Source organism: Cebus imitator, unplaced genomic scaffold (assembly GCF_001604975.1).
Source record: "Cebus imitator isolate Cc_AM_T3 unplaced genomic scaffold, Cebus_imitator-1.0 Scaffold244, whole genome shotgun sequence".
NCBI classification, from domain to species: domain Eukaryota; kingdom Metazoa; phylum Chordata; class Mammalia; order Primates; family Cebidae; genus Cebus; species Cebus imitator.
The window spans coordinates 371,738-384,464 of NW_016107559.1; the positions used below are offsets into that span (position 1 = coordinate 371,738).

General features: G+C 42.9%; 1 protein-coding gene across 4 annotated transcripts in view; it reads left to right on the plus strand.

Annotated features, from left to right (window-relative positions):
* EPB41L4B (erythrocyte membrane protein band 4.1 like 4B) overlaps positions 1 to 12,727 on the plus strand; it is a 159,396-nt gene that overhangs the window by 116,167 nt on the left and 30,502 nt on the right. For all 4 annotated transcript variants that reach the window (XM_017498554.2, XM_017498553.2, XM_017498552.2 and 1 more), the window contains exons 18-20: positions 3,385 to 3,510; positions 6,860 to 6,927; positions 11,314 to 11,412. In XM_017498554.2, coding sequence (XP_017354043.1) covers positions 3,385 to 3,510; positions 6,860 to 6,927; positions 11,314 to 11,412 — 293 coding nt within the window. The remainder of the gene's footprint in view (positions 1 to 3,384; positions 3,511 to 6,859; positions 6,928 to 11,313; positions 11,413 to 12,727) is intronic.

Sequence of the window (12,727 nt, forward strand, 5' to 3'; positions counted from 1 at the left end):
TTTTTTTGAGATGGTGTCTCGCTCTGTCTCCCAGACTGGAGTACAATGGCATGATCTCAGCTCACTGTAACCTCTGCCTTCCAGGCTCAAGCAATTCTCCTACTTTACCCTCCCGAGTAGCTTGGATTATAGGCATGTGCCACCACACCAGCTAATTTTTGTATTTTTAGTGGAGACAGGGTTTCACCATATTGGCCAGGCTGGTCTTGAACTCCTGGCCTCAAGTAATCTGCCCACCTCAGCCTCCCAAAGTGCTGGGATTACAGGCGTGAGCCACTGCGGCTGGCCACACTTTATCATTCATGAAACATTCCTTGCAACAGACTTCACTTCTGATCATGACATCAAAATTGGGAGCCACTGGCTTGGATGGCTTTTAAGGTTTTTTCCAGCCTCAAGGATAAAGAATTCTCTGATTCTTCTAAGGTTTGGATAACTTCCTATTCTTGATTCAATGGTGACATGTCGTTTTCACTGTCCAGTTCTAAAGTTCGTGCCCAAAATTAGCACAAAAATTTCATTCTCGTTAGATTTTAGATGTGTAAACAATTTGTGTAAGCAATTTAAATATACATCTGATCACTTCTTTACCACCAAATAATATCCCCAAACAGATGAACTGTTTCCAACTATAATAATATCAAAGCCTAATTGTCATTCATGTCTGTGTTTTGAAATTCTGTAATCCATATTGAACAACAAAGTATCTTTCCACAATTCAAATTGACTGAACATAAAATACAAAATACAGTTACAGGGAAAGAGAAAGCACAACGTTCTTCGAGCCATCCTCCAGGCAGGAATGATATAGTCTTGTAACCCAGATGTTTATCTCCCACAGAGATATCTGTTATACAAATTCATATAATGATGCACACTTTTCCCAAAATATATACTGGCCTTCACCTGCGTCAATTCATATAGCAGAATATTATAGGCCTTGCTTTGTCCGGGGTGAACAAGAACAAGCCAGCTTGAATTTTATGTCTAAAAAAGCAATTTAGAATTAGTAAATTCAAGGGGAAAAATCAGTGCTAATTTCTCATTCTTATTTTAGCAGCATTCAATTTTCTGAAGTGGGTCCTCCGTCATTACTGCCAGTACAACTACTTCCCCTTAAGCAATTGTCAAAAGCCTCAAATGGGCTTTATAACCAGCTTGACTCCTGTATGCCAGGATGCCATTCTGAAAAATTAAATCTAATTTTAAAATTATCTCTTCATGCACCATCGAAATATCCATTCAATTATCTTGATGTAACAGGATTTATAAACACAAGATAAATTAACTTAAGGCTATACTGTAAACCTCACCTTTCAAAATAAATGTTACTTATTTGCCTGAAGGAGAAAGTGGAGGCCCTCGGGATAACTAATCCAGTCAAATGAGCCAGATTTCTTCAAATTCAACCTGACGGCTCAGGAACCATTGATGGCTCAGGATCGATCATTAGTGTTCTCACATCTAATGCTCTTTTTTTTTTTTTTTTTGGTTATATATATTTGCTAACTAAAGAATCTAACCTGAAAGTGCCATTTATATCTGGTTTTCTCACTTGAGCACCATAGCAATCTTAGGAAGAAACAGATTCTGAGAATTTCAAGGGAACCAGTATGACTGAGTAGTCAGGAGCTCCAGCTTTGGAGTAACCGACATCACCATTCTTGGCTGTCAGTCGTGGCCCCTCTGCTTACTTCCTGTCTGACTGTGGGCAAGTGACTTACCATCTCTCCACCTTTTTTTTTTTTTTTTTTTTTTTTTTTTTTTTTGAGACAGCATCTTGCTCTGTTGCCCAGGCTGGAGTGCAGTGGCGCAATCTTGGCTCACTGCAACCTCCATCCAACAACCTGAGCTCCGGTGATTCTGCCATCTCAGCCTCCTGAGTAGCTAGAATTACAGGTGCATGCCACCACAATCTGCTAATTTTTTTATTTTTAGTAGAGACGGGGTTTCGCTGTGTTTCCCAGGCTGGTCTCCAACTCCTGGGCTCAAGTGATCCACCCGTCTCAGCCTCCAAAGCACAGGGATTACAGGAATGAGCCACCTTGCCCGGTCCATCATCATTTTTTTTTTTTAATTAATGGTGCAAGTAAGTGAAAGAGCTGAGATTCAAATCTGCCTTTGCCTGTCTTGCTGTTACATAAAATTGGAGAGTTCTGTTTGGTCTACCAAATGCTTCTCCATTGTGTTTCGAGGTCCCCCTGGGAAACTCTCCACTATTTCTTCATTTCTTTATTAAACAGTGTTTGCTGGCCAGTTGCTCTCTACTTCCCCTACAGCTTTCGTAGCACTTGGTGTGTACCAGTGTGTTCAGTAGGACTTCTTAATTAGTGAGTAAGATTAACATTGGAACTTGCAGAACCTGAGAGCGTTAGGACATTTTATTCTGGCTGTGGGGCATGTGGCTGATATGTCACATTTAGTCCTAATATTACTGAACTGACCTAGCAATCATACGGTCATGTGCCTTTCTTATTAAACACATCTCTTCTAATAATGACTGTATATTATCATAATCTTTAGTAGATATTTATTGGACATCTACTATGTGCTGAGTACCATATTAGCATTGAGATATGAAATGACCACAATAGGCATGGTTAACAATAAGACATTATTTCCCAAAATGTGATGTGATGTGTATACCATCAAAGATGGCTTCAGATTGTACACATGGATGAGCATTTTTTATTTTAATAGTGATGTGGATATCATGTTTATTATAGTAAATATAATAGTCACAAAGATATTATTGCTTCGGACACAATTCAAATAGGTAGTTCCAGAGTAATTCACCTTAACTGGATCACATGAATTATAGATACATGTTCAGTAAATACACGGGATATGGCAAAAATTATAAAAGTCGTGCAAATTACTGAAGTGCAAGACACTCTACAATCAGGTAACAGATATAAATTTCTTGTTGAAAAATCACAATTTTCTGCAAGATTTGTTGTCAAAATACCAATGACTATTTTGTACCCTTCCCCTGGACCCAGCAAGTCACAGAATTGAGTCTTTCTATGTAAGAGATGGCAGTTATGGGGACAATAACACTGGATTGACGTGTAGGAGACTTGAACCAGGAGATGTCCTGTTCTGCCACTGGTTCTTGCCCCATGATGCTGGAAGAGCCTTCTTCTCTCTTTGAACCTTTACCCTGACTTCTGGTAGAGCCTCACCCTATTTCACGAGGGAATGAGATGCTGTGCTGGGGAATCCTTTGCAAACTGTAAGGCACTGGTAACAATACAAGGAGTTAGTGATACGCCTGTCTATGTATCTAGATCTATGTGTTCTATGCAATTGTTGGGAAAAGTTAATGCATGTGTTTTCCTCTCCTTGTTTACAATCTGCTGTTTGTATTTTGGTTTGTCTCAGGCTGAAGAAAAGAAAGTCTCAGAGAAAACTCTTCAGACTCCACTTTTGCCTTCCCCTGTGGCGGATCATGTGAAGTGTAACATTCTGAAAGCTCAGTTGGAAAACGCTTCCCGAATGAACATCCAGGTGGGCAGAATGCATACATTCCTTTGATTTCATGTTACAGGATTTTTTCCATGTCACAGAGAAGAAAGAGGCACCATAGGACTGAGATGCTGTGTCAGTCAGGGTCCAGTCAGGAGATGGGAACTGGTTATGTGAACCATACCTGATATGTGAACCAAGATTTTAATATAAAGAATTATTACCTGGTGTACAGTTATTTATTAGGTACATGAAAGGGTAAAGAGAACTTGAAGGCAGTGGTTCTCAAATGTTATTGGGCATAAGTCACCTGGAAAACTGGGTTCTGTCCCCAGAGATTTGGTAAATTGGGGTGGGGGCTCATGAATATGCCTTTCCTTCCTTCCTTCCTTTCCTTTCCCTTCCCTTTCTTGTTTCCTTCCTTCCTTCCTTCCCTCCCTTCCTCCTTCCTTCCTTCCCTTTCCCTTTCCCTTTCCCTTTCCCTTTCCCTTTCCTTCCTTTCTTCCCTCCTTCCCTCCTTCCTTCCTTCCTTTCTTCCTTCCATGCTCTCTCTCTCTTTCTCTCTCTTTCTTTCTCTTACTCTGTTGCCAAGGCTGGGCTGCAGTGGTGGGATCATGGCTCACTGCAGCCTCAGCCTCACAGGCTCAATCAATCCTCCTGCCTCAGCCTCCCGAGTAGCTGGGACTACAGGTGTGCTCCAGAACACCTGGCTAATTTTTGGATTTTTTTGTAGAGATGGGGTTTTACCATGTTGTCCAGGCTGGTCTTGAACTCCTGGACTCAAGCAATCCTCCCACCTCAGCCTCCTAAAGTGTTGGAATTACGGGCATGAGCCACTGTGCCCAACCTGAATATGCATTTCTAACAAGCCCATAGGACCATATTTTGGGTCACAGTATTCTAGGGTGCCAGAGACAGCAACTGCCGTGAGCACTTTCCATCCCTGCAGCTGAGGGAACAGAGACGCTGTCAATATTAAAATTTAGATATCTGGAGGAGAAGCCCTGTGGAGACGAAACTCAGACTTCCAAGCAGGGGTACTGTGCCTGGCACTGGCATTTCTGAACTCTTAAGACATGCCTATGGGCTGGACTCAGATTGAGGAGGGGACATCAGCTGGCTGGTGCTGATATGTCCGAGGTGGACACCATGCAGCTGGATCTGCCAGTGTTGGAAAACTGCAAACTGTATTCAGCTGTGACTGCAGGAGGAACTGCTGCTGCCCACATGAAGCAGCAAGGATGGGGTGACTCACAGGAGCAGGAAGCAGACAGGAAGGAGCACATTCCTCCCCATAAGCACCCCCTATGGACAGAGCCTATCATGGAGCCATCTATCAGGTTATGGTGAAGATTATGTGAGATGATCTACACAGAGTACCTGGTGCAATGCCTTGCTGTACCACTACAGAGATACTGATAACAGTGATCACAGTTGTGGTGTGATGAAATTGCTGGGGGCACTGATTGCTTGCAGATAACGGTGGTAGCCCTTTTTAGAGGATGGTCAAGTTTACTTCACATCACAAACCCCGTAATGTCAAGGTTATAGTCACAAATTCTTTATTTTCAGTCTACCTTCATTGTTTTCAGGGATGCCATTTTTATACTATCACAGAACAAACAAAACTGACACGTATTTTGTAATTTACAAAGCTGTAATTATCTACATTAGAAAGTTCTAGCATGTTCTCAATAGTCCCACCCATGCTGCAGGTATTATCTGTGAGGGACCCTTATTTCTGCTCCATTGAAGAAGTACAGTATATTGAAAATATTCCATTTTGTAAAGTGTGGGGAAGAGATGAGAAATAGATAAGAAAACATTTCCTGGCCAAAAAGTCATAGTGGAAGGGCATGAAAGCAGGAAAAAAGTGGGCCAGTGTGAAGTCAGTAATTTTACAGCAGTGTTGCCCAAGATGTTATAAGGAACACTGGCCCCGTGGGATGTTCCCTGATAATTCAGGAAATGCTGCACACTAAATCCCATGGGACAGTTCCAATATACGTTAGCTTCTTATAGGCTCTGAAAAGTCCTGCAGGAAAGAAGCCCGTTTTACTTTCTTTCACACCCACCTGGCCATAGAATGCTTTGTAAAGTAGCTCCTACTGTCATCTGTAGAACTAATATTCACAGGAACACAGAAGCATGCTTCGGGAATCCATGGTTTAGAGGGTTTTGAGGGGTTGTGATGGAGCGAGAGGTGGCTGATGCACAGCCAAGTATACTGCCAGGGCTTTCAGTGTTAATCCCCTATTGGCGTCAGTGCACAGCAAGAGTATAAGGAAAGGAAGCAGAAGTCAAACAGACCAATGGTCCTATCTGTTGCTAACTCTAAAAAAGGCTTTGGCTGGGCGTGGTGGGTCATGCCTGTCATACCAACATTCTGGGAGGCCTAGGTGGGCAGATCGCTTGAGCCCAGGAGTTCAAGACCAGCCTGGGCAACATGGCGAAACCTCATCTTTACAAAAAAATATGAAAAAAAATTAGCTGTGTGTTGTGGTGTGAGCCTGTAGCACCAGCTACTCTGGAGGTTAAAGCAGGTGGATTGATTGAGCCTAAAGGTCAAGGCTGCAGTGAGCCAGGACCATGCTGCTGCACTCCAGTCTGGGCAACAGAACAATATGCTGTCTCAAGAAATAAAAAAAATTAAAAACAAAAATAGAAAAGGCTGATTGGATCTATATGTGGGACATCTTGACAGGCTAATCACGCCGTGTCCTCCAAGCCAGTAGACTTGAAATCTTTGCTCAATGTGTATTTAGAACAGAGGCCAAGCTCTGCATGTTGTGATGGGCATGAGGGCTGCAGGCCTCGCATATTCAATTGACCACTAGCGTATGGTCAGCTGGCCTGGCTGGCTGGGTGGGTGTCTCTTCTTCCCCCACCATTCTTTGTGGGACTCATCAGAGGGAGCGGACAAGGCTTCTTTCAAAATTCTATGACATAACTCCTGCCAGGCTGTTACGGTTGTTATGCTGATGTGAAAGGACAGATTCCAAATTCCTTTGTAAACTGTAAGTGCTATGAGCTGATTATTATTCCTGACTTAAACTGTGAGGTGAGGGATTAAACTGAGGGCTTGGCTTTTCCCACGAGATTCCTTTCTAATTCAGGCATCAGCTGGCACGTAGCAGGTGTTCAATAAAAGTATGAATGCAAGAACTGATTGCATCTCAATGATTTTCTTAATCCCATTTCTTAGGAAAAACATTTTTTTGTTAATGTATATAAACACCAGAGCAAGATTCTCTATTGATTGAATACTCGGTGAACCACCTCTTTGGTTCACTTGCCAATTTCTATAATCTTTTGAATGTAAGAGACTTGAAAACATTTTTTGCATGCCAACATGTTCAGTTTTGACTAACCTGAATACTTTCTTCAACAGGTTGGAAAAGAGGAATCAACATTTGTAAATATAAATAAGAAATCCAGTCTTCAGGACGCTAATGTAAGGTCTGTTGCTTCTTGTCTGAATGGGGAAATGATTATTCTCTATATCATCATCATTATCCTTGAAACATTGCTCATGAGGGCATTAGCTGATAAAATCAGAGGACAAATGAAACAGAGAATATGAGCCCAAAGAGATGGAAAAAGACTGGCTTAACCAACTTTCTTCAAGCCTCAAAAATGCTGCTTATTCTCAGGTTTCAATATCTCTGCCTCACTCACTTTGGGTTGTCACTCAAGCATGTAGACTTGACCTTGCCATCCCCGCTTAAAGTCCTTCCAAGGGTCCGTTTACACTCAGAATGAAATCCCAACTCCTTAACAGAGTGCAGGAGGCCCTTCATGACCTGGCTTCTGCTCACAACTCCAGCTTGGCGTTGGCCCAGCTTCCCTTGGCTCATTGATATGCCCTGCCTGCTGAGCTTCTTGTCAGTGCTGGAGCCACATATGTTCCTTTTTAAAATTTATTTACTTGGTTTTATTATTATTTTTTGAGATGGAATCTCTCTCTGTTGCCCAGGCTGGAGTGCAGTGGTGCGATCTCAGCTCCCTGCAACCTCCACCTCCCGGATTCAAGTGATTCTTATGCCTCAGCCTCCTGAGTAACTGAGATTACAGATGTGTGCCACAGAGCCCAGCTAATTTTTGTATTTTTAGTAGAGACGGGGCTTCACCATGTTGGCCAGGATGGTCTCAAACTCCTGACTTAAGTGATCCACCCACCTTGGCCTCTCAAAGTGCCGAGATTACAGGCATGAGCCACTGCACCGAGCCTATTTTTTATTTGTATAAATTTATGGGGTAGAAGTATAACTTGGATCTATGCATAGATTGCATAGTAGTTAAATCAGGGCTTTTAGAATATCCATCACTCAAATAATGTACATTGTACCTATTAAGTAATTTCTCATTATTCACCCTCCTTCTATTCCCTACACATGTTCTTTACAGCTTCCAGGCCACCACCACCCCAAACCCAGAGGAAGCCCTTCCTCCCCTGATCTCACAGAGAACAGGAGGAACTCTTTCTTTTTCAGCGCAAGTGAGGGATAACCTGTAGATCGTGGTGGCCTCATTGCCAGCTGGTGGTTTACTAACACCAACAGGGTTTCCTTAGGGTAGCTTCCCAAAATGGGTCCAAGGACCACTGCATCAGAGTCTCTTGTTAAAAACACAGACTCATTGAGATACCACCTCACGCCAGTTAGAATGGCGGTCATTAGAAAATCTGGAGACAACAGACGCTGGAGAGGATGTGGAGAAATGGGAACACTTTTACACTGTTGGTGGGAGTGTAAATTAGTTCAACCATTGTGGAAGACAGTGTGGCGATTCCTCAAGGATCTAGAAATAGAAATTCCATTTGACCCAGCAGTCCCATTACTGGGTATACACCCAAAGAATTATAAATCATTCTATTATAAAGACACATGCACACGCATGTTCATCACGGCACTGTTTACAATAGCAAAGACCTGGAACCAACCCAAATGCCCATCAGTGATAGACTGGACAAAGAAAATGTGGCACATATACACCGTGGAATACTATCCAGCCATAAAAAGCGATGAGTTTGTGTCCTTTGTAAGGACATGGATTAACCTGGAAACCATCATTCTCAGCAAACTGACACAGGAACAGAAAGTCAAACACCGCATGTTCTCACTTACAGGCAGGTGTTGAACAATGAGAACACATGGACACACAGAGGGGAGCATCACGCACTGGAGTCCGCTGCGGGGGCTACAGGAGGATAGTGGGAGGGAGAGTGGGGGAGGGATAATGTGGGGAGAAATGTCAGGTATAGGTGATGGGGGGATGGTGGCAACAAACCACTTTGCCGTGAATGTATCTACGCAACAATCTTGCATGATCTGCACATGTACTAAAGTACAATAAAAAAAAAAAAAACACAGACTCCTGGGTACTACTCCAGACCTTTTGCATCCTTCATGTGTATGTGTGTGGTGGGGTTTTGGTGGGCACCGGTAGAGACAAGAATCATCACGTTAACAGCCACCTAGGTGATGTAGAGCCACTGCTCTAGGGAATTATGATGGTTGATGCCAAAAATAAAAGCTAACATTTCTCTACATCACCTTATGATTCCCAATCTGTGTTCTTGGTATAAATTTGTCTTACTCCAGAGATGTATACCCAGCTGCCTCTAGGACTTTTCAGAAACTTAATTCATCTCTTCCCACTGCACCCCACTAATCTTCACCTGTTTTCCATTATTGGTCAATGGTATTATTACCTACCCCTCACCCAGGCTAAAAATTAAGTTTCACTTTTATCTTCACTCAAGAATTTATGTCAGATAACCAATGGACCCTATTCAAAATAGTAATTTTAAGGAAATCTTTAACTCCTGGGAGTTAAAACCTGGGAGTCCTTGATTTTCTCCTACCTTGTTCCCTCATCTAATTGGTCACCAAGTCCTGGCAATTTGACTTCATTGTAGCTTCCACATCGATCCTCTCCTTCTCTTGACTGTACCTTGAGCCCCCATTATCGGTATTCCAGACTTACTGCCACAACAGTCCTCTAGATGCTCCTGGCCTCCCTTTCACCTGGGTCCAAATCTTTGTTGTTCTAAGGAGCTTTCTAAAATGTAAATCTGACTATGCCACTTCTTTGCCTAAAACCTTTAGAGAGTTGAGGTCCATTGCCTTCAGTGTAGGCTCCTCAGCCTCTCCTATGACCTGGCCTCGACTTTCCCTCCAGTCAAAACCCTCTGCTGTTCCGCTGGGACCTCAGCAGACCCCTGCATTCAGCCAGGTCTCCACTCTGCCTCTCATCTTTGTGGTCTTCCCTCCATCTGAATAGAGGAAACTCCTCCGCGTAGCTTTTCCTGATGCTGACTGTTCCACCCAAGAAAATTCATGTGCTCCCCAATAGACTGTACATTCTTCTAGGGGCCATGTTCCCTTTACTTGGGAGTCACAGCCTGAGGAAACCATGAGTGTGGAATGCATTGACTGAGATCCTCTGTTTTCTCATTCATGTGTTTATTCAACATACTTTTTTTTTTTTTTTTTTGAGACAGGGTCTCACTCTGTCACCCAGGCTGCAGTGCAGTAGCATAATCATGGCTCACTGCAGCCTCAACATCCTGGGCTCAGGTGATCTTCCCACCTGAGCCTCCTGAGTAGCCAGTACTACAAGGACACGCTACCATACCTGGCTAATTTTTGTATTTTTTGGAGAAATGGGGTATTATTATGTTGCCCAGGCTGGTTTCAAAGCCCTGACCTCAAGTGATCCGCCCGCCTCAGCCTGCTAGTGTTAGGATTACGGGTTTGAGCAACTGCACCCAGCCTCAACATGCATTTTTTAAAAAAGATTATTTATTATACTTTAAGTTCTGGGGTGCATGTGCAGATCGTGCAGGTTTGTTTTACATAGGTATACACGTGCCCTGGTGGTGGTTTGCTGCATCCATCTCCCTGTCATCGACATTAGGTATTTCTCCTAATGCTATCCCTCCCAATCCCCCCACCCCCTGCTCCTCCTCCCCTAGCTCCCCACCCCCCAGGTTCTGGTGTGTGATCAACACGCATTTATTAGACCCTGGTCATGTACTTATCACCATATTGAGCCCTGACCCAGAAGTGTCAGTTGACTTGCTAGAGGTCCCTTTTAAGGACCTCAACTTGTTTTGACACCTCGTTGGTCCTAGGAGGTAATGAACTGATTTTTTAGAAATGAAATTAGTCATGACCACTACAAAAATGCATTAAAAAGTTTCCTTAAAATTACTATTTTGAGTATATGTCCATTGGTTATCTGGCTTCAATTCTTGAGTAAAGATAAAAGTGAAACTTAATTTTTAGCATTTTCACACGTACATGAAATTAAAATGTGTTACGGCAAGTCCTAAAGGTCTTCTGACTATGCATTTTTCACATAAAATATAGTATGGTTCTTTATCTTTTTTAAAAAAATATATAGTCTGTGCTATGTTTAAAATAAAATAGCTACCAGATTACTTGGAATTAAAAACAGGTTATCCTTAGGTTTCTCTTCATTTTACCGGCAAAATCTGGTTATGAGCCAAACGCTCAATCTGGCTCACCTCTCATATTGGGGTGCAGGGGTGGCTGTTTTGGGGCAGAGAAATTTTATTTGGTATCTCAATTATGTTTAGTTCTCCCACTTGCTGTATTTTCTTCCCTATGTTTTTTTTTTTCTTACTGTTTGGATTTTCTATGTTTTTTTAAAAAACTATAATTATTAATTAAGTAAAGCAGAAAGGCAAAAAAAAATGGATTTCTTGACTATCAATGTTATTAAGGTGTAAATTAACTGAGAAAGCGGTCCCTGTGGCAAAAGCAAGACCATAAGCCTGTTTTGATGGTGGTGTTCTGTTTTTCGGTGTGTCTCTAGAAGTCCTATTCCTATTCGTGTGGAAACTACCCAGCCAGCTGTGGAAAAGCCGGAAGTCAAGCCTCCCCGAGTGAGGAAGTTAACAAGACAGTATAGTTTGTGAGTTCTGTACTGCAGCTTTTTCAATCATAACAACTGTGATGACTACATGTTTAGGTACAAATGCTTCTTAGCCCCTCTGACTAGTTCCAGGGAGCCAGCTCCCAAATTCCATTTCTTTCCAATTTAGGTAATCATGGGACTAGCCCTTTCTCCCTGCAAACCTTACATAGTTGGTATAAGAATTCATTGTTGACTACTGTGTAATAAATTACTCCCAAACTTAGTGTCTTAAAACAATCCACCTTTGTCACCTCACAGTTCCTGTGGAATGGGCGTTGGGGCACGGCTTAGCTGGGTCTTCTGTGTTCGGGGCTCTTACATTCAAGGTGTCAGGGCTGCGGTCTCATCTGCGGGCTCATTCTTAGTTGCTGACAGGGATCAGGTCCTCAAGGACTGTTGGACAGAGGTTGCTCTCAGCCTGTAGTCACTTAGGTCTCTCCAGCTGTCTCTATCAGCGAAAGCACACAAGAAGAGCCAGAGAGAGTGCCAGCAAGGCAAAGGCACAGTCTTTTATAACCTATGCACAGCACTGACATCCCGTCACTTTTTTTTTGAGACAGACTCTCACTCTGTCACCCAGGCTGGAGTACAGTGGTGCGATCTTGGCTCACTGCAATCCGCCTTCCAAGTTCAAACGATTCTCCTGCCTCAGCCTCCCACGTAGTTGGCATTACAGGTGTGAGCCACCATGCCTGGCTGATTTTTGTATTTTTAGTAGAGACAGGCTTTCTCTATATTGGCCAGGCTGGTCTAGAACTCCTGACCTCAAGTGATCTGCCCACCTCAGCCTCCAAAATGGCTGGGACACAGGTGTGAACCACCATGCCCGCCCCCCATCACTTTTGTCATATTCTGTTAATTAGAAGCAAATCCCTATGCCCAGCCCGCACTCAAGGGCAGGGATTATACAGGGGCATGAATACTAGAATGGGGCTGATTGCAAGCTACATCAGAAGCTACCTTTCACAGCATATCCATGAAATGGCAGCCCTGTCTGTCAACACAGCCAAAGCTAATCACGGAGCTTTAGGAGGAGCCATTTCCCAAAGTGTCCCAGAACCACCAGGGCCCATGTGCACCTGACTGTTCTAGGCATCGTTGGGGAATAGTAAAGTGACTTTGACAATTCCCATCCAAAGACTTCTTACAGTTTATTAGAGGGAAAGACAGGAGTCACAAATAATTATAATCCAAAGCAGAAAGGTAACTGCTGTCATAAGGGTGCGGAGTACTAGCAATAGTTGTAGTACTGATCACAGTGATAGTTCCCATTTCTTTTTCTTTTTCTTTGTTTCTTTTTTTTTTTTTTTTT